The sequence below is a fragment of the Arachis ipaensis genome, chromosome B3 (assembly GCF_059453495.1).
Source record: "Arachis ipaensis isolate K30076 ecotype BB chromosome B3, ASM5945349v1, whole genome shotgun sequence".
NCBI classification, from domain to species: Eukaryota; Viridiplantae; Streptophyta; class Magnoliopsida; order Fabales; family Fabaceae; genus Arachis; species Arachis ipaensis.
Genome location: NC_142438.1, coordinates 31,263,868 through 31,288,450, shown reverse-complemented (window position 1 = coordinate 31,288,450; position 24,583 = coordinate 31,263,868). Strand labels below are relative to the sequence as shown.

At 31.7% G+C, this 24,583-nt stretch overlaps 1 protein-coding gene across 1 annotated transcript; it reads right to left on the bottom strand.

The window, feature by feature from the left end:
- Positions 1-6,956: 6,956 nt before the first annotated feature.
- On the bottom strand, positions 6,957-15,376 carry LOC107630047 (glycerophosphodiester phosphodiesterase GDPDL3). The gene is made up of 10 exons (XM_016333067.3): positions 14,898-15,376; positions 13,559-13,688; positions 12,585-12,878; positions 12,338-12,450; positions 11,752-12,250; positions 10,549-10,587; positions 10,155-10,439; positions 9,717-9,859; positions 8,570-9,053; positions 6,957-7,664 (listed from the first exon to the last, which is right to left on the bottom strand). The coding sequence occupies exons 2-10, from the start codon at positions 13,677-13,679 to the stop codon at positions 7,369-7,371; spliced, it is 2,274 nt and encodes a 757-aa protein (XP_016188553.1). The 5' UTR covers positions 13,680-13,688; positions 14,898-15,376; the 3' UTR covers positions 6,957-7,368.
- Positions 15,377-24,583: the final 9,207 nt, after the last annotated feature.

Genomic DNA, 24,583 nt, shown 5'->3' with positions numbered 1-24,583 from the left:
TTTTATATTTGTATATTTTATATAAAATAATTTTTTATTTATTAATTATATTTAGGTATAATAATATAAAAATAATTTTTATTTATTTATTATATAAAAATATTTTTTTTAAGATTTTTTTTAAAATATAAATTATAGCTTCTCACAAAAAAATTTTTTTTAATTGTTTTTGATATTTTTATTTTTATTATTAACTCCGCCTATATTACACTTGTTGTACATAGCCGATTCCAAGTCCGGATAAAGGAGGAGGGTTGTGTTAAGTCTTCGACAACTAATATAAAAATTTAGTCGAATTTTCATGACATGAATCAAATACGTTATTGCGCTAAAGTTAGGTCGTTGCCCGAAAGCAACGTGCTGTATAGCTCGAGTACAGTGTCAAATGAGTAAAAGCCGCTGCATCGGTGTCCGGATGTAGTGTTAAATGAGTAAGGGTTCCCACGTTTCCATGAACGAACGAGGGTAAATAAGTTAGTTCACAAAGTATAAGGTAAAAGTCGGAGCGACAGAAGGTTGAGATTTGGGATATGGAATATAGGTACCCTAACAGAAAAATCCATGAAGGTGGTGGACACCATGACAAAGAGAAAGATTAACATTATGTGCTTACAAGAAACAAAATGGGTTGGTGCGAAGGATAGGGAGTTTGATACTTCTGGATTCAAACTTTGGTATACAGAAAATGTGAAGAATAAGAATGGGGTAGGTATTATTGTGGATAAGCAGTGGAAGAAGGACGTAGTGGATGTCAAGATGGTGGGAGATCGGATCATCTCTATCAAACTTGTGGTGGAGGGAGGTACTTTTCATGTGATTAGTTCCTATGCACCGCAAGTGGGTTCGGACGAACAGCACAAGATAAGGTTTTGAGAGGATCTAGAGAGTTTGGTCCAAGACATACCTTCGAAAGATAGGATTTTCTTAGGAGGAGATTTAAATGGCCATGTTAAAAGAGAAGTGATTGGGTATGGAAGTATTCACGGAGGCCATGGTTTCGGGGTGATCAATGTCGAGTGTAAAACTATTTTGGACTTTTCCTTAACCTTTGACCTTCTTATCGCAAATACATGTTTTAAAAAGAGAGACGAACATCTTATAACCTATAAGAGTGGCATGACAAGCTCTCAAATCGACTTCTTCTTGTTGAGGAGAATCGACCAAAAATTTTGCATTAATTGTAAAATTATTCTGAGAGAGAGTTTAACAGCACAACATAGGATGCTTGTCATGGATTTTCGCGTTGAGCAAAAGTTGAGAAAAAGACATCATACGAAGAACCCAAAGACGAGGTGGTGGCGAATGAAAGGTGAGGAACAAAGAAGCTTCCTAAGACGGGTAGGAGAAGAGGCAAAGTGGGAGGAGAATGGAAGTGCTGAGGAGATGTGGAAGGAAATGGCAGAATTTATCAAAAGAACAGCAAAAAAAAGTTTTGGTAAATCTAAAGGGATAGGACCAAGAGACAAGGAATCCTGGTGGTGGAATGCGAGTGTACAAGAAAAGATAAAGGTGAAATGGGAGTGCTTTAAAGAGTGATTTTTATGCCGCAATGCAGATAATTGGGAAAAATATAAGGCAGCCAAGAAAGAGACAAAAGTGGCTGTAAGTGAACTAAGAACAAGAGCATATGAAGATCTCTACCAGTCTTTAGGCATGAAAGAATGAGAAAAAGGTATATATAGAATCGCAAAGAGCCGTGAAAGAAGAACGAGAGATTTGGATCAGGTTAAGTGCATTAAGGATAAAGACGGAGGGGTGTTGGCTCAAGAGGAGAAGATTAATGAAAGGTGGAAGAGTTACTTCTATGAGTTATTTAATGACAGACATAAGACTCTTTCGAGCCTTGGTCGGTTATGCACACGGAAAGAAGATCAAAATTTTGACTACTACCGAAGGATTCGAGATTTTGAGGTAAAAGATGCTCTAAAACAAATGAAAAATAGCAGAGTGGTAAGACCTGATAATATCTCGATTGAAGTTTGGAAGGGTTTTGGAGAAAAATGTATCAATTGGTTAACCAACCTTTTTAATGAGATTTTAATATCAAAGAAGATGCTTGATGAGTGGAGGAAGAGCACATTGGTACCTATCTACAAGAATAAGAGGGATATACAAAGTTGCAGAAACTATAGAGGGATCAAGCTCATGAGTCATACCATGAAGTTATGGAAAAGGGTGATAGAACGGAAGTTAAGAAAAGAGACACAAGTAACAGAGAACTAATTTGGTTTTATGTCAGATATAACACCCCGAATTTTAAAAAAATTAAACAATAATTTATTATTTTATTTAAAAAATTTATTCTCCTAAAAATAATTAAATTAAATTTTATAATATTTTAAGTTTAAAATTTATTAAGATTTTTAAATTATTTTTATTATTATAATAAGATATTCAAAAAAAAATAAATAAAAGAATTATTATTATTATTATTATTTAGTTTCATTCTATTATTATAATTACTATATTATGTTATATTACTATATTTTCTTATCATTCACGGAACCATTTGGAATCAAAGGAAGAAAGAATGAAGCCATAAGAAAAGAAATAAGAAGCATGGCTTATATCCATATGTATGCATATATAAAACATAACACATGTCTCTTTCCCTTATTAACCAAAGGCACTTAATCATGAGTTATCATCCAATGCCATTTATTATGACCGAATGGATTAAGAAAGAGAAAAGGGAAAGGAAAGGAAACATGATACCTAAACCCCTCCTTTGACACATATCCTTATGCAATGTTTCTATCACCCTCTGATCTTTTTTCTTCAGCTCATAACCGAGTTGAACTTTCAAAAGAGAGAGAGAGAGAGCCGAGAGTAACCCTTGGGAGAGACCGTGACCTTTCAACATCTTCTTTTTCCGATTTCTTTAAATTCGTACTCCAATAGAAAATCTAATTCGATAAAAGTGTTCGTATCTTTCTCTTCTACGTGTTGGCGTTATTTTTGTCCGGTAGAAGTTGACGGTGACGTAGCTTCTTTTTTCTTTGAGTTCGGCTAACTGGAGTTCTAGGAAGCACAGACGATTTCTGACACTTTCTCCTTCAGCAATCCAGTCAGAAAGCTTCTCCGGAGCTTTCGATGATTTTGATTTCATACGAAGGTAGGGGATTTTATTTTGAAATTAACTGTTTTAAATTATGAATGCCACGGAAGTCTAGTGGATATTTGCAAATAATTTATGATTGTTTGGAATGACTGAATGATGAGTTTGAATTGAAGCTGTGATTGATATTGATTTTGCGATTGATATTGGTTTTCTGATTTTGATGGAGTTGTTGAAATTCTGATTTTGTGTGATTATGATGAATTGGTTGAGTTGTGGCTGTAAAAGGTGATTAAATTAGTGTTACTTGTTAAATTATAATATGATGAGTTAATTATTGAAGAAATTATCGTATTGATAATTGTTGAATAGAGTTGGATTTGAGTCTGGTTTGAAAAGTGATGAATTTGAGGGAGCCCGCATGGGTGGTGAAGTCCAATTTTTAAGAGAGATTATGCCCAATTTTATGTAAAAGTAACCGAAAACGTGGTATTATTTCGAAAATCTGATTTATAAATTTATTTTGAAACATGATTTTATAGTGGAAAACATTTTATTAACATATTTACTCATATTGAGAAACGTATTTTGTATTGAAAATTGCCAATCTGATTTATGAATATTGTTTGATTTTTGAATTATTACGGAAAGAGTTATGTTCAATCCGATTTATTAAGAAAATTATAATCTTTTAAATTCACTCTTTTGAGAAGAGATTTTGTTTTAAGTTATGATATGAATTTGGTTTGTTAAGAAAAAGAAAGAATGAGAAAAGAACATGGCACGTGTAATTATGAAATGTTTAAAAGGTCACGAGAGGGTGACGGAAAGTAAATGGTTTTGGTTCCAATGGGATAATGTTAAGCTGTGGGCTTTATATGTGAATAATTGTGCGGGGACGCCCGTGTGTATGAAATGGCTTCCAGGAGAAAGTGGCACATGCTTCAGCTGGAGAATCAGCGCCTGCAAGTACTTGCAGAGGTCATGTTCGGCATACTTCAGCTGGAGAATCAGCGCCTGCAAGAAGTAGAAACTTGCAGAGGTTATGCCGCTGGAATGCCTTATCTGACTTGCGAGTCGGATTGCGTCGGGTGCGGGTCGAAACCGACAAATGAGCTCATTACCTGCGATAGGACTAGACATGCATCATCATTGTTTGCACATTTGCATTTGATTGTGTTTGCTTATCTTGTCTCTCTGTGATTGTGCTATTTGTCTTATTGCTATTTGTTTGTGTGTTGATCTGTTTCTTGTGCTATTAGTTTGTGTATTAAGGTGACTAAGAACTGAGGTTGTGATTGAGATTTGTCTTGAGTTCGGAATTTAAAGAAGGTAATTAATTATATAAAGTAATAGTAAAAAGTATTTTCAAAAGGTTTGATAAAAATATAGTTTTATTGAGTAAAGTTAATTATTTGCAATTTATTTCATTACTCTTACGGCATTCCCATTCCCTACTGAGAACGCGTGGTTTGTTCTCACCCCAAAATCTTCCACCCTTTCAGTGACACAGGTTCGAAGACTCAGTTCGAAGCTGTGGACGATTATTAGTCTTATTTGAGTTAAGTTTATGTGTTGAGTCGCTTTTGTGTAATATTTATTACTATTACTAATTATGTGATTATTATTACTAGGTATTCTTTGATGAATGATTCTGATTATTAACAAAAAAGATTTTCTTTTGGAATTTTCTCAAAAACTGAAACCCGATATCGACATAAAGGCTCAATATTAAGTAGATAATAAAAGAAAATAGGTTAGTAACTCCTACTTTTGGTACGATCATGACGTGCTAAAAGTTAGGGTGTTACACCAGAAAGATCTACCACCGAAGCAATATACCTGTTAAGAAGGATGATGGAGAGATATCGTAGTAATAAAAGGATCTACATATGGTGTTTATTGATTTGGAAAAAGCATACGATAGGGTGCTAAGGGAGGTCTTATGGAAGGTTTTAGAAAAAAAGAGAGCAAGGATCGTATATATTCGTGCAATTAAAGACATGTATAATAGAGCCACAACAAGTGTGAAGACTCAATGTGGTGTGACAGAGAAATTTTTCATTGGTATAGGATTACACCAGGGATCTTCCTTAAGTCCATACCTTTTCACATTAGTCTTGTAAGTACTCACAGAGCATATCCAAGAGCCTGTGCCATGGTGCATACTTTTTGCCGATGATATCATCCTATGAAGCACGGACACTTTGCTGAGTTACCGTGTCTACGTGTCAGACACATTTTGGACACGACACTTACCGACACGCGTGTCTGCTGTGTCCAAACCGTGTCTCAATAAAAAATAAAAAATTCTTCTTCAGACACACTTGAACACACCTAAATACCACCACGTGTCAGCGTGTCCGATCTTATTCTTGATATATATTCTTAAAATAAATTTAGATATAGTATATATTATTATTTATTAAAACAAAAAATATTTTAAATACTTGATATAATTAAAATAAGACATTAAAAATAATTTAAAAAATTAATTTATATTTTAATATTAATAAAATATTAAAATATCATTATGGTTTATCTAAAAAATACTTTATATTTTATATGTATGCGTGTCCCCGTGTCATGTAAGATTTAAAAATTCACGTGTCGACGTGTCCCGTGTCGTGTCGTGTCCCGTATCCGTGTCAGTGTCCGTGCATCCGAGATATCATCCTTATAGGAGAGTCAAGGGAAGACCGAAATAAGAAGTTGGACTTATGGAGAGAAGCTCTGAAAGTGTATGGTCTGCGCATAAGCCGTAGCAAGACGGAATATATGGAATGCAAGTTCGGTCTGCGAAGAAAAAACCCTAATATAGAGGTGAAGATTGGAGAAAACATCCTACGAAAAGTTAAAAGTTTTAAGTATATTAGGTGCATCATACTGGATAATGAAGAGATTGAACAGGATGTAAATCATACGATCCAAGCAGGTTGGTCAAAATGGCGGAGTGCATCTGGTTTTATATGTGACAAAAAAGTGCATTTAAAACTTAAAGATAAATTCTATCGCACTGCTATAAGATCGGCTATGCTTTATGGTACAAAGCGTTGGGCGGCCAAAAGGGAGCACGAACATAAGCTAAGTGTGGTAAAGATGAAGATGTTGAGATGGATGAGCGGTCATACGCGATTGGATAAAATAAGGAACGAAAATATAACGGAGAGAGTTGGAGTAGCACTCATTGTGGAAAAGATAGTAGAATCGCGTCTCAGGTGGTTTGGACATGTGAGAAGAAGACCGACAGAGCACCCAGTCAGGAGGATGGATGAGCGGAGGATGGACAAGAGGTGAAAGGTAGAGGAAGACTTAAGAAGACCATCCATGAGATGGTCAAACGAGATCTACATGTAAACGGTCTCGCGGTAGACATGATACATGACAGAGCTTAATGGCGTCGTTTGATTCATGTAGCCGATCCCATCTAGTGGGAGAAGGCTTTGTTGTTGTTGTTGTTTGTTTTGTACTTTTATTTTTATTATTAAAAATTTATTAAATATGTTAAAAGATTAAAAAAAATTTTATTAATTTTTTTTTATCAAATTAATAGCAAAACAAGCACTAAAAATATGATAAAAAACGCCTTTCTTTTGTTTTGTTGTCCAAGCATGGACAAAAACTACAACATTGTATTCATTTTAATTGATGGAATGAATATTGTCTACTTTTGGAGGAAAAAAATGAAGGTTTAATAATCTTTAAAAGTCTAAAACAACCAGCTTTTTGAATTAATATTTGGTGTTGAGTTATACCTGCTAATGTTGAGTTAAACCTATTTAATTTCTCACGTCCATAATCCATAATACTAACCTCTCTTTTAATAAGTCATATTGTCATAATATGGTATCTTTTACCCATTAAACATTCGAAGAAACATAGTTATAAAGGAATATAATGAAAGAAATGATCTATTCATATGCTTTTGGATAACTTTCATTCATCATGATATCAAGCTTTATATAATTATTAAATTAAATATACCTTATATAAGTTATAACCAAAGATACAAAACAACATAATGCAAAATGAATTCTTAGATATGTACCATTCAGGATTTTGTATTCATAGATACCACGAAGCTATTTGGGGAGTAGGAATGAAGAATGAACATAAAATAACTTTTACAACATATAGGAAAATGAATTTGTATGTGCCAAAGAAAAAAAAAATCTGGATTCATGCAGTCTGAAGCAAAAGCTTCACGCCACCTAATCGAAGAAGAGACGAGGAAAATGTTGAACTGTTTTGTTTCATTTTTTTCTTTTATGGTTCACTTTTCTTTGGACGATAGAACGGAGATGATGCACTCAAATCAAAAGAAGGGAAGCTAGTAGCACGGGGAAACTAAACAAGGCGGCGCAGATGGTGACCCTGGACTGTGCATTCCCCTGACCTCCTGTCTTGGTTCCGGCAGGAGCCGGAGATGGGGATATTTTGGAAACTGCGGGAAGTGGTGGCTCTATCACTTCAGAGACTGTTAAAGGTGGAAGCGGTGCAGGAGCCGGTGGTGCTGCGCCGGGCGGAATGGCTTGAAAAAGAGCACCTGGTTGAGCAGGTGCCATGTAAGGAGGTGTCTTGTTACCCAAATTTAAGCACTTGTTCCCTGCAGGAGAATGGAGAGTAGCTATATTGGTGAACTGAACCAGTAAGAATGCGACTACCGACCACAAGATATGTAAATACTTTTCATGAAAAATGTTAAATATGAATACCGCAATATCTATTAAGTATAAAAGATGTATTCAAATATGATACTGAATACCTATATATACAATTCTAGAAACATTTTAGTAATTATTCTAGAGACTAAACCCCCAAAGTGGAGATTCACTCCTTGCACTGATTTGGTCCTTGAGATTCCAATTGAACTATTACCGTCCCTAGATAGATTTCCGGGCACCATAGTGGTCCCTCGATTCCTTTCCGGCAGCGACCGGAAACGGAGTGATGAACTCCAATGCCATGCGGGACACGGGCGAAACAACAACGTTTACTTTTCGTGTCCAACTAAAGCAGAAATGACATCGTTTTGGTATATGATGGCATCTAAAACGGTTTGCACAAGGCTTTGATTGTACAAACACTTCTTCCTTTTTGCCTTAATTGGGGGACAAAAGCAAACCTCGTTTCACCTGTGTCTTGCGTGGCATTGGAGTACCAACTCATCACTCTATTTGCTGAGTCACTGCAGACTACTATGGCGCTCGAGGATCAATCTCGACGATAATAGCACAATTGAAACCTTAGGGACTAAATTGGTGCAAGGCGTGAATATCAGAAACTACTATGGGGATTTAGTCTATTATTAATATGACATTGTCTCAAATAATAGATAGAACAAAGAATTTTATCTTTTGGTGTAAAGTTAGACACAAAATAAGAAAAACCCAAGGCAACAATATTTGATAGATATAAGAATACATGATCAAAATTGAAGTATTTGTGCATAATATTTAGCAATCAGAGGTGAAATGCAGCCATGTTATAAAAGAATTCGCTATCACTTACTTCTGTATCTATTTGCAGTTTTTGGGAAGTCTGTGATGACACCATCAATTTCTGCTCCTGTAACATATGAGTTGATCTCCTCAGTTGCATCTGAGAAGAAATCCCATGCCTGAGAAGGAAACTCATTGCTGAATGTTTCCACGAAAACCGAGAGGTTAGAAGATTTTAGTTTTGACACAGTCTTTGTAGTGCCTGTCAAGAAGAGAACATCCTGAGAAAATACAGAATCCTTGTTGATAACCACAGAACTTGCAAAGCGTTTTATATCCGCAATGGCGGCATTATCTGCATTGCTGATAGTCTCATCAACCTCATAGACAAGCTCATAATTGGTCTTCTCCTTGAACTTCAGTAGTACAGAGCTACTAGTGGATCGAATCATAACTTTCTGTGGTCCCGGTTTATCATAACCTGCTTTGCTCAAAGCATTCATGACTGAATCAATAACACCTAGCCCCTGCTTCTTTGCCAGATATGCTGCATTCTGATGAGAGGAAAGAAACTAAAATGTTAATTGATAGGGGAAAATGAAAGGAAAGAAACCAAAAATAATTTTTTTTTGATTGAAAATTTGCAGGAATATGATTTTGGGCAGTAAGCATACGCAATCTCTTTTTTTCAAACTTTCAATAGAGGAATTTCCCAAAAAATATACAGGGAGGAATTGATTAACAATGCAAGACTTGGCACACCTGCACTTACACTTTCTCAATATTTTTTTATCATTGATCCAACTATTGAGTTATCTATCATGAATTCATGATCATCATTTGAGCCAATTTTTTTTATTGAGAAAAAAAAAACTAGATATCAAGAAAAATGGAATTAAATAGTACTGACTTGTTATACATTTAAAACAATTGTTACCTTGATTTTGAAAGTGAATCGAACAATTTAGTATTAATGTTAGATTGTGTGAAATTGATCATAACATATTAATAATGTAAAGGTGTAATAATTGTATTATCTCACTATATATAATACACACGACACATCTCAAATGGACTATTAGATAGTAACTTAAGTCAACCCAAACCATTTCACATTTTCACACAAAAACTTACCCTTATTTTTATCAAGATAATATGTTCAAATTACAGCTAATAAATGAATCCTATACAGGAATTGCGAGCATTGAATAACACACCTCAACAATGATCATGACACCTGACAGAGAAGTCCGGTTTTTTGCCAAGGATAGGAAATCCGATAATGTTACAAATTCCCCAGCATTCCTATTCTTTGGATTTCTTTTCAATGAATAATTGGTATAGGGGTTCAATATTGAGGCTGCAAGGGAAAAAGAGAAAGCAAAAAACTTTGCATTTATTTCATTTCTTCAGGAATTAAAAAATAAAGGACAAAAACTACAGGCAACAATTTACAAGACAGCAGAAGATACAAGAGGAATAAAGTTGTCATGATAATGATTAGTGAAATGTTGATTATCCAATAAAGAGAGGTTGTAAGCCACAAAACACTTATGCTTGGACAAGACAGGATTACAATAATGCATATAAGGAGATAACGAAAAATGATAGACCATACAACTAACTGAAAATTATAAAAGCTTCCGTTGACTTACGGGTCAGGCTTTTTATGTTATCCCAAGTCAAGCTGAATGTAAATATGCCATTGCCAGACTTAATCTCTGGGATAGTTGTGGCAAGTGTGCTGAAGGTTGACTGAGCAGCATTCGTAGTCTCTATAAGATCAATGGAACTCAAGCAAAATGGTACTCCATCTTTAGACAATTGAACTGGACAGTCGAGAATATCCACACCATCTGATATGGCTTTTGTATAAGCTAAGTCGGTACAAGCAGGATAATCTCCACTTGCTCCATATTTTGATATAACCAAAGTGTTAACTGAAACACGAGTAACACCAGAACAGCATTATACAATGAAACAATAAGGAAATTACTAACGAACGGTCACAGTACATGTTCCAAAAATCAGAACAGGGCAGTGCTGTACCTTTTTTTGTGGCATTGGTTCCAAGGTGTGCAAAGCAATCTGCAAGTGTAGCATTGGAGACAAACGAATTCTTTAGTTAGAACTTAGTAGTAGAGGGAAATAAATGTATACACGCAGTCATTTTCATAGGTTTAAGGATGTAAAGGCCACAACAAAAAACTGAGTGCAAACTTTTGTTTAGAAAATGTGATGAGATCTACAATTATAGTAACTTAACAGTAGACAATTATATTATTTATCAGGATCACAGACCTACCTAGAGAAGGAAGCATATTCTAAACTGTAGTTTAAGATGTGAAATCAATAATGCCTTGAGCTGATAGGTCACTCACTAAAAGATTTTTAAGTAACTATATGTATGCTATAGGTTATTATCTAACAGATCTCAGTAACTTTATGTGCATGCTAACATCAACAGTAGGACATGAATCCCCCAAGGCCAAAATAAGAATAAATGAGACCTGTGCGGCGTTGCCCTTTCTTTCATCAAGGATTGATTACAACTACCTTAGTGGCACTGGAACCCTCATCAAAGGTGCAAGAATCCCATATTCTCATTATATGTAAAGTAAACTTGCTAACAGAAACGCTAAGTTTGGGAAAGATTTTTTTTTTCTAAAGATAGGAAGACTCGAACCCGCGACCTCTAGGTGAGTATGGGGAGACTATGTCATTTGAGCTATAACTTGTTGGCAAGTTTGAGAAAGATTAATCACCAAATTCCAGGATCATGCATCGTTTGGTATGTAAATTCACACTATAACCGTTAGAAATCAGGATAGAATCATATCATATCTATCAAATATGATCTCCAAGGATTAGCATATATATATATATATATATATATATATATATATATATATATATATATATATATATCATTATTTCCTTACTAGTAGTAGTATATTAGGGTTTTATATTGTTATAAATAGATGTGAGTATTCCTCTCATGTAAGACACGTCATATAAGAGTAACATGTTCTTTCTTTCATTTTGCTGAATACTTAACTCTCTTATTTTCCTAATTAATCATGGAATTCAACAATAACTGGCTTTAAAAAAATCAAAATGGATTCGCGAGACCGGATAATGGAGAAATAAATTGTTAGAGACAGAGCTCTTAATGGAATTAAAAGTTTACAAAAGAAAGAGGTTCGAGGATATTTCTTGGTGGTTCCTATCATAAATAAATAAATAACTTACCAACAGCTTCAGATGGTGTTATGGGGAAGTCAGATAGCACACCATCAACAGAAAAGTCACCATTGTCGATGAATTGGAGGTACTCAGCAAGAGGATCATAACTGTAATTATAGCTAATTAGATTGTCATTTGCAAAATCAGATGCAAAAACTTCCAGCCCTGCTTTATGCGCATCTGAGACCAATGAGGTATGAGGCTGCAGATAAAGGCCTGAATCTACGGGCCATATGTATCCCTTGGGAACAAGAATTCCAGAAGCAAATGTCTTGATAAATGTAAGATTCTTTAAGAGTGAACCATAAGTTTGATTAGTTGATGGTTCTACAACATCCTGTCCCATGAACCTGAATACCAACTTCGTTACTTTCGGGAGCCGTGATGTTATACTTCTCAAAAAGCCAACCTCCGGTGACGAGATATAACTGATAACTACCCTTTTAGAAGCTGCAAGTACAAAGCTTCTCATACTCAACTTGTGTTGCGAAAAGAATGCATCATGCTGAAAAATAACAGAGAAAACAACACTTAGATCAAGGGGAAAAGAAAAAGGCAACCTGTGATAGAATTGAATATTTCTTCCAATTACCTGAATATTCATCCATATGCTTGGTTGTGGTTTTGATAAAGCAGCTATATCGTCAACAGTTAGAATTGGCAAGCCATAATACAGATTAGTTCGAGAATATATTGCCTGAACCACTGCCAAGTAACAAGAGATTGTCAGCAACAATATAAAGAAAAACTTTAAACACTATACAGACTGAAAGTGCAGCAAGATCAGCATAAGAGAACACATACAACAAAAATGCTGCATTGGTAAGTTTTTAACTTACCAGAGACATTGGCTAGCTGATCTGATGTATAATCCACGGAAAAGTAGCCAGTGGAGCGGACACCATTTACTGAGTAAGTAGTACTCTTGTTTGGGTAAAAGTTTGCAATGTCAGTATCATTATCAATCTTGACATCTGCAAGGCAAAGGCCGAATCCATCTTTTGTTAATTGCACATCACACCACAGTAGGACATCAGATACACTGGTTGATAATGCAACCTGGTAGGCAGGGCTTGTGGAATCAGGAAATAGCCCTGAAAAACCACCTCGCGCTACGACCAACGGACGATTTCCTGCAAAAAGAAAATCACAATAAGTAATTATGAATAATTTCAATACACCAAGCATCATAGAAAGCAACATCTGCATTCAAGGTTACCAAACTCTCAACTATATGTAGGAATTCCCAAATTTAGACTCTCAAATGGACTTTGATTACCATGAGATCATTTAGGTAAATGGAAAAATATTAACATGAGTGGCTCAAAGGAGAATATTTATTTTTTCTTTTCAAAAAAGAAATAAAACAACGGATAAACTTAGAGGTTATGTGAAGAACTTCACTATTACTCACTCTGTGATCAGAACATGCAAACATTCCAATTAACTGTTACATTACTTTAACCCACAACTATTTCATAAAAAATGCTAAATCTTGTATTGAATGGATATTAAGATGATAATCATATTAGGAAGATGATTCAGATATACAAGGCAAAATTAAACTTTTGTTATTTTTTCCTTCAGATATGGTTTTCGGGGGATCCTAGTCAACGAGACATCAAATCAAAGTGTCATACTCATTTTCAACTTCCCTTCAAACTAAGTAATTAACATTAGCATCACTATTAAGTAGCTTCACCAACTTTGTTTCCACGCAAAAACCAAAGAACAAATAAAGTATAGAGAGTGTAGAACAGAAGAAATAAAAACACAGATCGTTAGTAAGTTAAAAGAAGGAAGTTAGACAAACCAGTGAGTGTGTTCCAAGCGGGTGTGGTGGATCTCTGAGCTAAAACCACAGCTACAAGAAGCGACTGAACAACAAGAAGTTGGAGAAGCAACGGTTGCTGCATAGAACTTGAGCTCCACATTCCGGCAATCTATGCAGATTAAGAGAGAGAGAGAGAGAGAGAGAGAGAGAGAGAGTAATGAATGAGCTCTTTAACCCAGAAGCAGAACCTGTGTGAAGTTGGCAAGCGTATACACCTTTTCTGTTCATATATTTATATTTATATTTATTTATTTATTTATACCATTAAAGTGTAACTCAATATAGGGAGAGTGTTTAACTTGACCAATTTTTTTTTTTTGGATTTAAAAGGAAAAACTTTATTGTGGAGAAAAAAAAATGTATATTAAAATAATCATTTATTATGTACATCACATTTTTATGTAGAACATTAGGATATTTTTCTTTTCCAGAATCTAATTCTCTGTTTTTCCATTTATTCTAACATTAAAGTTTGAAGCTTTTTTAGAGGAAAATGTTTTTCATTTAACTATAGGATTTTTAACAATGTTTTCCTACTTTATTACAAGGGAAAGTGATTAATGCAATTATTAGAAATGAGAATAGTTAAATTTGTTTCACTTTGTATACTATAAAGATTGATAAAAATTTGATATATAATTTTTTTTTCTAAAATACTTTTTGTCACATATATTAACACAAATATTTTTTATTATTTGTAAAATTTAAATTCAAAACTCTTTATTTAAAAGATAAATGATTTATTATTTTAAGTAATTTTTGTTTATTATTGTTTTACAAATTTAATAGATAAAAACAACTAAATAAAAAATAAAAACTTTATCTATATACAAATAAAATTACACAAACATAATACAAATATCATTCCACTTTAAGAAAAATAGAACAGTTTCCATTCTTTTTGCTCTAATATTAACAAATCAAAACTAAAAAAAAGTGATCAAGAAGACAAGAATTCACGAATAAAAGTAAAAAACTTACAAGAGAGTAACTCAAGATTCAAGTCCAATCTTCCATAGAAAGGAAATAAGAAAAAAAAAACTAACTTCTCTTAGACTTTAAAACACCTATAAATTTAACCATAAAGAAATCAAATTAATTTTATATTTATAAAAAATAATTTTTATCCTATAAAAGTACTCAAATATTAATTTTATTCAATGTGTAAATTTATTAATATTCTAAAATTTAAGAATATAACTTTTTTTTATTGTCTTTGGACCAATACAAAATTAATTTTATTTATTTATTTATGTATAAATTTGTTTAATATTTTTATTTTTTTATGGGTAAAAATAGTACTCTACAAGAACAATACCTGCTAGTACTAAGATGGTAAGACGTGAGCGAACCAAGCAAAGAGGCCGATGGCCAGTGGTGATTTCGTGAGAAACTAATAGAACGGAGCAACGGTGATTTCGTGAAAAACTAATAGAACGGAGCAGCAGGGTAGCGACAATCAGAACAAAGCAGATCTGGAGCCCAGAACAGCAAACACAATAAAACGGTGAGGCTGAGACAGCAGCAAGGCGAACCTTGCTAGCAACAATGGGAGGGACCAGAGAGAGCAGAATGTGATGAGTCTGTGAGTGAGACTATGACGGAGAAATGTTATGTTTGGAGTTAAGGCAATAAGCGTTCCAATTCCACTATCACAAAATCTTCGACTGTGATTCTGATTGAACCGGACAGGTAAGTGGAAACGGTAACGGACAGTTCCTACAAAAGCAAGGAGAGATGATGAAGGACGCTATTTACTTTAAGATGCAAGAAATTTTATTAGGTAGTAGTGAGGCCAAGCTGGCTTGAGCTTTCATTTTTTTAAAAATAAATAAATCTACGTCAAAGGAACAAAAACCCAGCTGGCTTGAGCTATAAGCCGCGGTTTTGACTGATGTCGACCACGTTCTGTGTGGGTCCAGGCCGCACGTAGAAACAGAGTTAGAGAGAAGACAACGTGGGATGGTGACTTTGCAAAACCTGAAAAATGAGATTCGCTTCGTTCTTTTAAGGGTGTGAATACGATTCGATAAGAAGAGTAAAAAATTGACTATTAATATTATTATTGTGTTTGATTGATGATGATGGTAGTGCTGAATGCTAATTGTTGATAATTTTTTTAGGTTTTTATTTTAAAAAAATAGAGAAAAACATCAATTTCCAAAATATGTATGTTAATAGAAACAATTAGCGCTTGTGAGATAGCTAGTTTATTTGGATTTTTCTTAAATGAGTATAAATCACAGCTGGATAATAACTATATATTAACTATTAGAATAATTTCCTATATCAATTCTCAATTTTGTTTGTTTGACACTTAGATTCTTGTAAATTTTAAAAAATAAATTTATCTTTAATATTTATTTTTATTAATAGCTACAAATATTGTCCAACTGTATAAGTTAACGTGAAACATTAAGAAGTTGATTGATTTGATAAAACATTTTCTGTTTTTGTCTTTTTATTTTTATTTTTAAAAAATAAGTTTTATTTTCAACTTTTTACCTTTTAAAATAGTCGATTGATTTATAAAAAGAGAATTTATTTTTAAACATTGATAATAATAAAAATATGTTTAGTTAGTCTTTTTTAATTTTTATTTATTGATATTTCATTAATTGATTCTAAATTAAACAAATTATTTTCATAACAAATTATTTTTTATTTTGTTAAAAAAGAAATGGTCATAGTGTTTAAAAAAACGTAAAAAAATATTTTAAAATAAAAAATATTTAAATTTAATATTTTTAAATATAAAAATAAATTATATTAATATTAAAAGATAAATATGAGGTACAAATACAAAATAAATAAAGTATATAAAATAAGAATACGGTTGAATCTAACTTTAAAAATAGGAGTACGGCTAAAAGTGATAAAAATAGAAAAAATACAATTAAAAAAGAAAAAATAGATTGGATAAGAATACACAAAAAATTTCATATTAAATACAAATATAAATAATATAAACTATATAAATTCTTTATGCTTAAGTTCAAAGTTATTAACAAGTCACCAAAAAAAAGTCATTAACAGCAAGAGTATTACTCCTTTTTACTCTCTAATTACTTAGATATAAATGATATTTTATATATATATATGAACCTAGCTTAATTTTAATGTACTAACAATATAAAATATTAATGTAATTTTATAATGTATGGGTATTGACACAGATAGGGGACACATACGACACGGGACAGCAAATTTTAAAATCTTATAAGATACGGTAACACGCATACATATAAAATATAAATTATTTTTTAGATAAATCGTAATGATATTTTGATATTTTATTGGTATTAAAATATAAATTAATTTTTTAAATTATTTTTAATATTTTATTTTAATTATATCAAGTATTTAAAATATTTTTTATTTTAATAAATAATAATATATACTATATCTAAATTTATTTCAAAAATATATGCTAAGAATAAGACGGGACAGGCGGACAGAGAAAATTTTTTTATTTTTTTATTATAACTTCTAAGGGCTAAAATGATTTATTTTAGCTTTTTGGCCCCATATTGTAGGGTGGATCTCGAAAGATATGAAAGATCTCCTCCCAAGCCGTACATATGACTTTCATCAAATACGGCTTTCTACAGAATTCTATATGTATCTATATGTATCTATGAGATCGAGTATGGAATTCTGTTTACTCACTTTGAAATTGAGTATCCGTTTCCCCCCTTTTCTTGCTAGGATTGGAAATCCTGTATTTTACATATCCATACGATTGAGTCTTTGGATTTCCGAAATAGTGTAAAGTGCTTCGAATCATTGCTATTTGACTCGGACCTATTCTAAAAAAGTCGAGGCATTTCGAATTTTTTGTTGACACGGACAAAGTCAAGGAAAACCTCTGAAATTATTTTAATATTGGACCTTGGACATATCATAGTTCCAAATCGAATCTCTTTAGAAAGAAGATCTTTTGTCTTATGGTAGCCAGCTCCTGCTCCAGTTCCCTTACGAAACTTTCGTTATTGGGTTAGCCATACACTTTACATGTTTCTAGCGATTCACATGGCATTATCAAATGATACAAGTCTTGGATAAGAATCTACAACGCACTAGAACCACCTTGTTGACGATCCTGTACTCCGACAGCATCTAGGGTTCCTCGAACAATGTGATATCTCACACCGGATAAATCCTTAACCCTTCCTCCTCTTATTAAGACTACAGAATGTTCTTGTAAATTATGGTCAATACCGGGTATATAAGCAGTGATTTTAAATCCAGAAGTTAAGCGTACTCTGGCAACTTTACGTATGGCAGAATTTGGTTGTTTGGGGGTGATAGTGGAAAAGTTGACAGATAAGTCATTCTTACTGCCAGAACCGTACATGAGATTTTCACCTCATACAGCTCCTCGTTCAATTCTTTCCAAGTCATTGGATCCTTTTCTTCGTTGGAGAATCTCCCCCCTTCCTTCTTCCACTCCGTCCCGAAGAGTCGGACGAGTGTAGATGAGTGTCGTGTCGAAAACGCGGACACGGCAATTCAGCAAAGTGTCCGTGTTTCATAAATGCAATTATATCCTTTTTTTTATATACTACATTACTTAATTAGATATACTAATAGGCCAATTCTATGGTGTCTTTTGTTTGGTGCCTAACTTTTGCCTAAATTACTTTTTATAGTAACTTTAAAATATTTAAAATTTTTTAACTTTTATACTTTTAAATTTAAAATTAATTATTTTACTTATTTTAGTAATTAGGCAATACTTTTTAGACACCGTAGCAAATACCATACTAATAAAACTAGACATGTATTCATAGTTACGTCACAAAATGCATAATACAATATTCGACTTTACAAATATTAATAGTGTGATAAGTAACAATATGTTGCATTATAACATAAGACCATCTTATTTAGTTTAACTTATTTAACCTAAATACCAAGATACAAAAGATCCAAAAGAAAATAGAAATTATAACCTTGATAAACGAAAGAAAATAATATGCAAGTCTTCTGAACTTCTTGAACCTGCTACAAATATCCTCCAAAACTCTAAGATATTTCCCTTAATTGTAGTCATTGAACTCACATAGAGATGATTCGTAAAAGCGAAAAAGAAACCATAGGGGTGAGAACAAGTCTAAGTAGGAAAGAAAAGGAATTAACATATGTGTGAGACCTAATTCGTCATATCCTAGAAAAGGTTCTAGTGCTGGTTTCAAATGCACAAGCAGTTCACACAACAAGTAAGAAGCATACTAGATTGAAATTTCTTTACACAAAGACTCAAGTCTCTATTATCTTATCTTAGTCTCAAATATCAAATCTGAAGTCTCATAGTCTCAATTCTGAGGTTTCATTTTAAATATTAATCTCGCTATGCACGTAATAATTCTTGATGACTTAGACATGACTCTCAATACTTGGTACCCTTATATAAATCATTCCTCAAGCAGCTCAGGGGCTAAACACTCTTATTTTGATTCTCATTCATGTGGATCACAGAAAAAGGCTTTTTTACTGAAATGCGCATGAAAAAATCTTTAATTCCTAATATACGCACGGTTTGATTTTCCTCCTCAAATACGCACGGCCATTTTGCTTGGGTCAGCCACGAAATGATTCTAGGCAGCAAATCAAGCATGGTGAACACGAAATGGTGCATTAGGTCTGACACGGGCTATATCTTCTGTAGTGAAATTCATATATGAAGCATACGAAATGGACCAACTCAATGCAGGCACACACGAAATGGGCCATTTTGCTTATGACAGGCACGAATTGGTGTGTCTCTCTTGTACTTTCCTTTGTGAGTTGTTGTGTTCATGGTTGCTTTTTTGGGTCTTCTTGGTTATAACTTTTTTCATTTATTAAATTAATTATGTATTACTCTTATTTTTTTCTCTATAAAATTGCATGAAAAAATGACTCATAATTAACCATGCCAAAAATTTTTCCATTTTTATGATAATTATAAGAGAAATGGTTATAACTTTTTTTAACAATTTGTGATAGTATGAAAGATGTTTATTTATATTAGATTAAGGCACTCAAAGAAAGATTAAAAGTAAATGGGGTATATATTTTTTTGCATTCACATGATTTACATACAAAAATTAAGAATGAAGCGATTTTTAAGGTAAAAAAAAAAAGTATACTTTAAAAGGGATGAAGAAAAAAAAAAATAGTCTTAACTTGTATGATTTAGTATTCACTACGTACTCTGTGATATACTGTACTGTATTCTGACTTGCAATTCGGACTCAACTTTTAACAAACATAAATAGAAAATTCATTATATGCATACATTATAAATAAAAAATTTAATTTATTATTAAATAATAATTTATTAAATAATAATTTATTATTAAATAATAAATTAAATAATATTATTAAAATGGTTGTTGACAAACTTTAAATGGTTTTTACTACTACCGTGCCTCTAATTTGTGTCTGTTGTCCCTGATTTGGTCTGTTCATTTCGCTGCTGACAAACTTGAAATGATTTTTTCATTTCGTGCCTGCCTTAAGTGAAATGATCCTCCCATTTCGTGGCCACCATATCAGGAATGGTGTGGAAACCCATTTCGTGCTTGCCATGCTAGAAATGACACGGCGCATTTTGAGAAATGATTTCACATATGCGCATTTTGGAAATTAAAGAATTTTCCATGCGTATTTCAGTAAAAAAGCCCACAGAAAAATCTTATATAATTAGGATTTATGTTTTATCTGTATTGCATCGACAGATATTTTTTACATATTAATCATGGTCTAGGTTTCTTCAACTCTAGATCTTATAGAGTTTACCTTCATCCGCCAAAAAAAACTTAATAAAGTCAGAATGATTGGTTTTAAAAAAAAAAAAATTTAGGGACGAAAAGTTGTATTATCTTTTTTTTTTTTAATTCTACCAGGATTAATTTTGATAATAGGATAAGCTACCAAAAATACACTCAGAATAATTTTGTTGTTGACAAAAATGCATCCGAATTTTATTATCGATAAAAATGTCCTCAAATAATTTAAAAATGAGATAAAAATATCCAACATTAAATATGTATTTCTCAAAAAATGTTTTAAAGATTGAATTTTGATGCAATTTTTACAAACACAATTCGACAGTAAGATATTTTTATTCTTAAAATTTGGTGATTTTCGCTGATTTTATATTTTTTTGTGATTTTTTAAATGTATTATTGGTTGTGGACAAAAAATACCAAAAAATATATACTTAACGAAAAATCACCAAATTTTAGGAATAAAAATATCTTATTTTTCTAATTATGTTTGCAAAAGGACTGCATCAAAATTTAATCTCCAAAATATTTTTTGATAACACATATTTAATGTGGAGAATTTTTATCGCATTTTTAAATTATTTGAGGATATTTTTGTCGATAATAAAATTTTAGTGTATTTTTGTCGGCGACAAAATTATTCGGGTGCAAGCAGTTCAAAATGTTAGAGGTTCATTGCCTTACTTGTGTTTGCGTGTTATTCCTAGTAACATTAAATGTTGGCCTGTTTGATCAGAACATTATATTACACACCTCCATTTTTGCAAGAACCAATTCATATTGAATCCAATATTCCATCCAATGCAAGAGCAAAGCAACTTATTCTTAGACTCCAACATCCTCCACCAATTCAATCTAGTACTCCACTTCTTATTCCACCTCCTCAAACCAATGAAGGGGTCTCGACAGAAAAGTAAGAATACTACCTCAAAGATGTTCAAATTATTTCAAATGCTGGATTCAAGCAACCAAAGAAGAAGTGAGGTAGATCTATCTACAACATGTGCAAAAAAATTACCAGTTAAAATACTCTTGAAGTTCAATAAAATTAAGATAGTGGTGACGAATCATAAGTTCCAAGAAAAAAGAACAAAGCTAGTTAAAAAAGAGGAATGAAAGAATATGTGTATATGAGAAAATAAGCCGCTTGAGTAGGAAATAAATAAAGCTAGAAAAATCTGTTATTAACTTATGAAAAAGAAAGAGTCCATGAAAATGGAACTGATTTTATCAGTCACAAAAATCATGGCAAATAAACTGAGCAAACTCAGCATTTGATAAAAACTGAAAATCGTAAGAACCCTAAGCATTAATTGAAAAAAATAGTCTAATTAAACTCGATTAACTTATAAATTACATAAATTCAAACAAAGAGATAGAGTATGGCAGTGTTACCAGAACCGATGCTACCTGCAAAAACAGTGAGAATAATCTGAGTTAGTCAAACAAATAATAATAATCATACACATAATTAATCTAAGTAATTAATTAAAACACAAAAAGAAATGAACAACCATTGAAATTTGCTATGCCCGCCGTAAGGAATAATGGGAATAGAAGGGTTTATATAAAACTGAGGGAATAACTTGTGAAAGAATGATGTGAAAAATATAAATTTTAAAAATTTTGAGATGAGAGACAAAATGTGAAAAATAGGTAAAAAAGAAACATATCAGATGATTAGATGGAATGGGAAAAGTGGAATATTAGGATCAGTAACTTTTATATTTTGTAATTATTAATTAATTATTAATAGTTTTTTTAATTGTGTGAGATTATATTTAATAATAAAAAATTATTTATTTTTCTTTTAATAATTAAGTGTTAGTCACAAAATATAAAAGTTGTTGGCTCTAAGATTTTTCCTGATTACAGTTATGCTAACATATGGCATACATGAGATCATGGAATAAGCCAATCAATGAATCTCTATACATGTACGAACCATTGCATGGCGTGTGATTAATGATGGACATACCATAAATAGTGCCACTATGTTTAGGAGGGTTGACACCGTGAAATTCCATTCACGGACAATTCTCAATGAAAAGAAGACGAATGTTAGGGGATAGCAATTTTTATAATTTGTAGTAAGTAAATAGCTATTAATGATGATTTTAATAGTGTGAGATTGGTGTGAAATTTTATCTAATGCTCATTTTTCTTTGCTGGTTATATGCTGGCCAGAATTTAATAAAGTTGCTAGCCCATAAATTTTTCCTTAAAAGAATAATATTAGATATTAGATGTGGTTTTTTTAGTAATGTTATTTGTACACTAAAATTAGTTACTAATATAAAATACATGTTAAAATATAAATACATATTGAAAATAAATTAAACCACACATATATTTATATACAAATATATTAGTATTTTGATGACTAATTTTAGTATACAAATAACATTTTTAGATTTTTTTAAGGGAGTTATTTAGATAAAAATATTTTTTTTAAATATTTTTTAATAATTAAAATTCAATACATATAAATAATTAAATCGTGTTATTTTTGTCAAAATTAAATCAAACAAATTAATTTGACAAAAAAATCGATGAACTAAATCTTGAACCAGTCTAAATTAATATATTTTATAAAAAATAACTACAATACCCTTATTATAAAAAATGACAAAATACTTTTATTTTATATATATATATATATATATATATATATATATATATATATATTGAAAATTTTAAATCATAACTCTTCTTTTCTTTTTATATTGTCATGGGATTAAGATTTAAAATTAAAATATTATGTAATCATTTTTTACAAAAAAATTTATTAATTTAGACTGATTTAAAATTTAGTTCATCAATTTTTTGACTAAATCGATTTATCCAATTTAATTATAATAAAAATGATACGGTTTAATCGATTACATATGTTAAATTTTAATTATTAAAAAATATTTTTAAAAAAAAATATTTTAAATATCTTTATTTAAATGACTCTTTTCGTTTAATACATGTGGTACTTGAATACCTTAATATATGGTACTTATAACTTTGCAATTTTGTCTTTATTTGTTCACAACTATTTATTCTTCATTTAGGACAAAGGCTTAAGCCAGAAACATTACATTTTCATTAATCATAACTTAAGATAATGGCACTTCACCAAAACAAAGGCATGAGCCCAACTAATCTAACATATAGACATTTCACTAAATCATACACAAAGGCAAGAGTATCGTACTATTTTGCTAATTTGTTGAATATAATGATGGTAAAGAAATTAAAATCAATTAATAGATATATTATTAAATTATGCCCTTACTGTAAAATTAAAACTGTGTGCATTAGACAAAGCAAGTGATCAAAAAACACGACGAATACTGCATAAGCACACAATAGAGCTGCAGACGCAAACCTGTAATTATTACTCACTGACTCAATTTTAGAAAGCACTCAATCTTGTCATCAAGAAGGCAACAACGGCGGAAATGCAGAATTACAGAATAGAAATCACAAAAGTGCAAAATTAGAATACGATAGAGTAGGAAAGTGGGACTTTGGGACTAAGAGAGTAACGTGGAGGTTACATAATTTTAAATTAAAACTGAAATTGAAAAGATTGAATTAATACGGTATAAAAATGTGTATTTTGATAGTAGATTAACTTTTAAAGAGTGTTGTACTTCTTATTTTATCTGGACTGCACTAGCTTTTGCCTTAAAAATATACATATTATTTGATGAAAAAAAAATATTTAATCAATTAAATATATTTTTTAAAATAATATACTTATATATTATAAAATTTATCAATGTTAAATTATTGAAAAAAATTATATAATTAAAACTAAATCTTGAAAACACTTTATAAAAGCGCTTTGTATTTAAATGATATGTAAAAAAATAGAATTGAAATTAGTACATTTAAAAATATTGAGAATTTTTAAATTAAGAAAAATTGGTGAAAAGAATAATTTGGTACTCAACATTCGATTTTAGGGACTAAAACAAGTTACTTAAATCAAAGATAAGAAAAAATTTAATACATTTACAAAGATGACATGGTGGATGACACGTGGATGAATAATATTGCGACACATAGTTCGAGTTCACACATTGCCAATAGTATTATAATATGTGGCATACTCTCGTCCACATCAACATGTCACGTATCATTAATTGACCTGTTATCATATTATTACACGTGGTCAAATCATGAAATGACACGTGTCACCAATAATCCACGTCATCGAACCACACAAACACAA

Excerpts from the sequence above, each read along its gene's own strand:
- LOC107630047 (XM_016333067.3), bottom strand. The coding sequence starts at position 13,679 with ATGTGGAGCTCAAGTTCTATGCAGCAACCGTTGCTTCTCCAACTTCTT. Across the intron at positions 12,251-12,337 it reads GCATATGGATGAATATTCAG|CATGATGCATTCTTTTCGCA; the intron begins GTAATTGGAAGA and ends GTTATTTTTCAG. Across the intron at positions 10,588-11,751 it reads AACACCATCTGAAGCTGTTG|ATTGCTTTGCACACCTTGGA; the intron begins GTAAGTTATTTA and ends CTACACTTGCAG.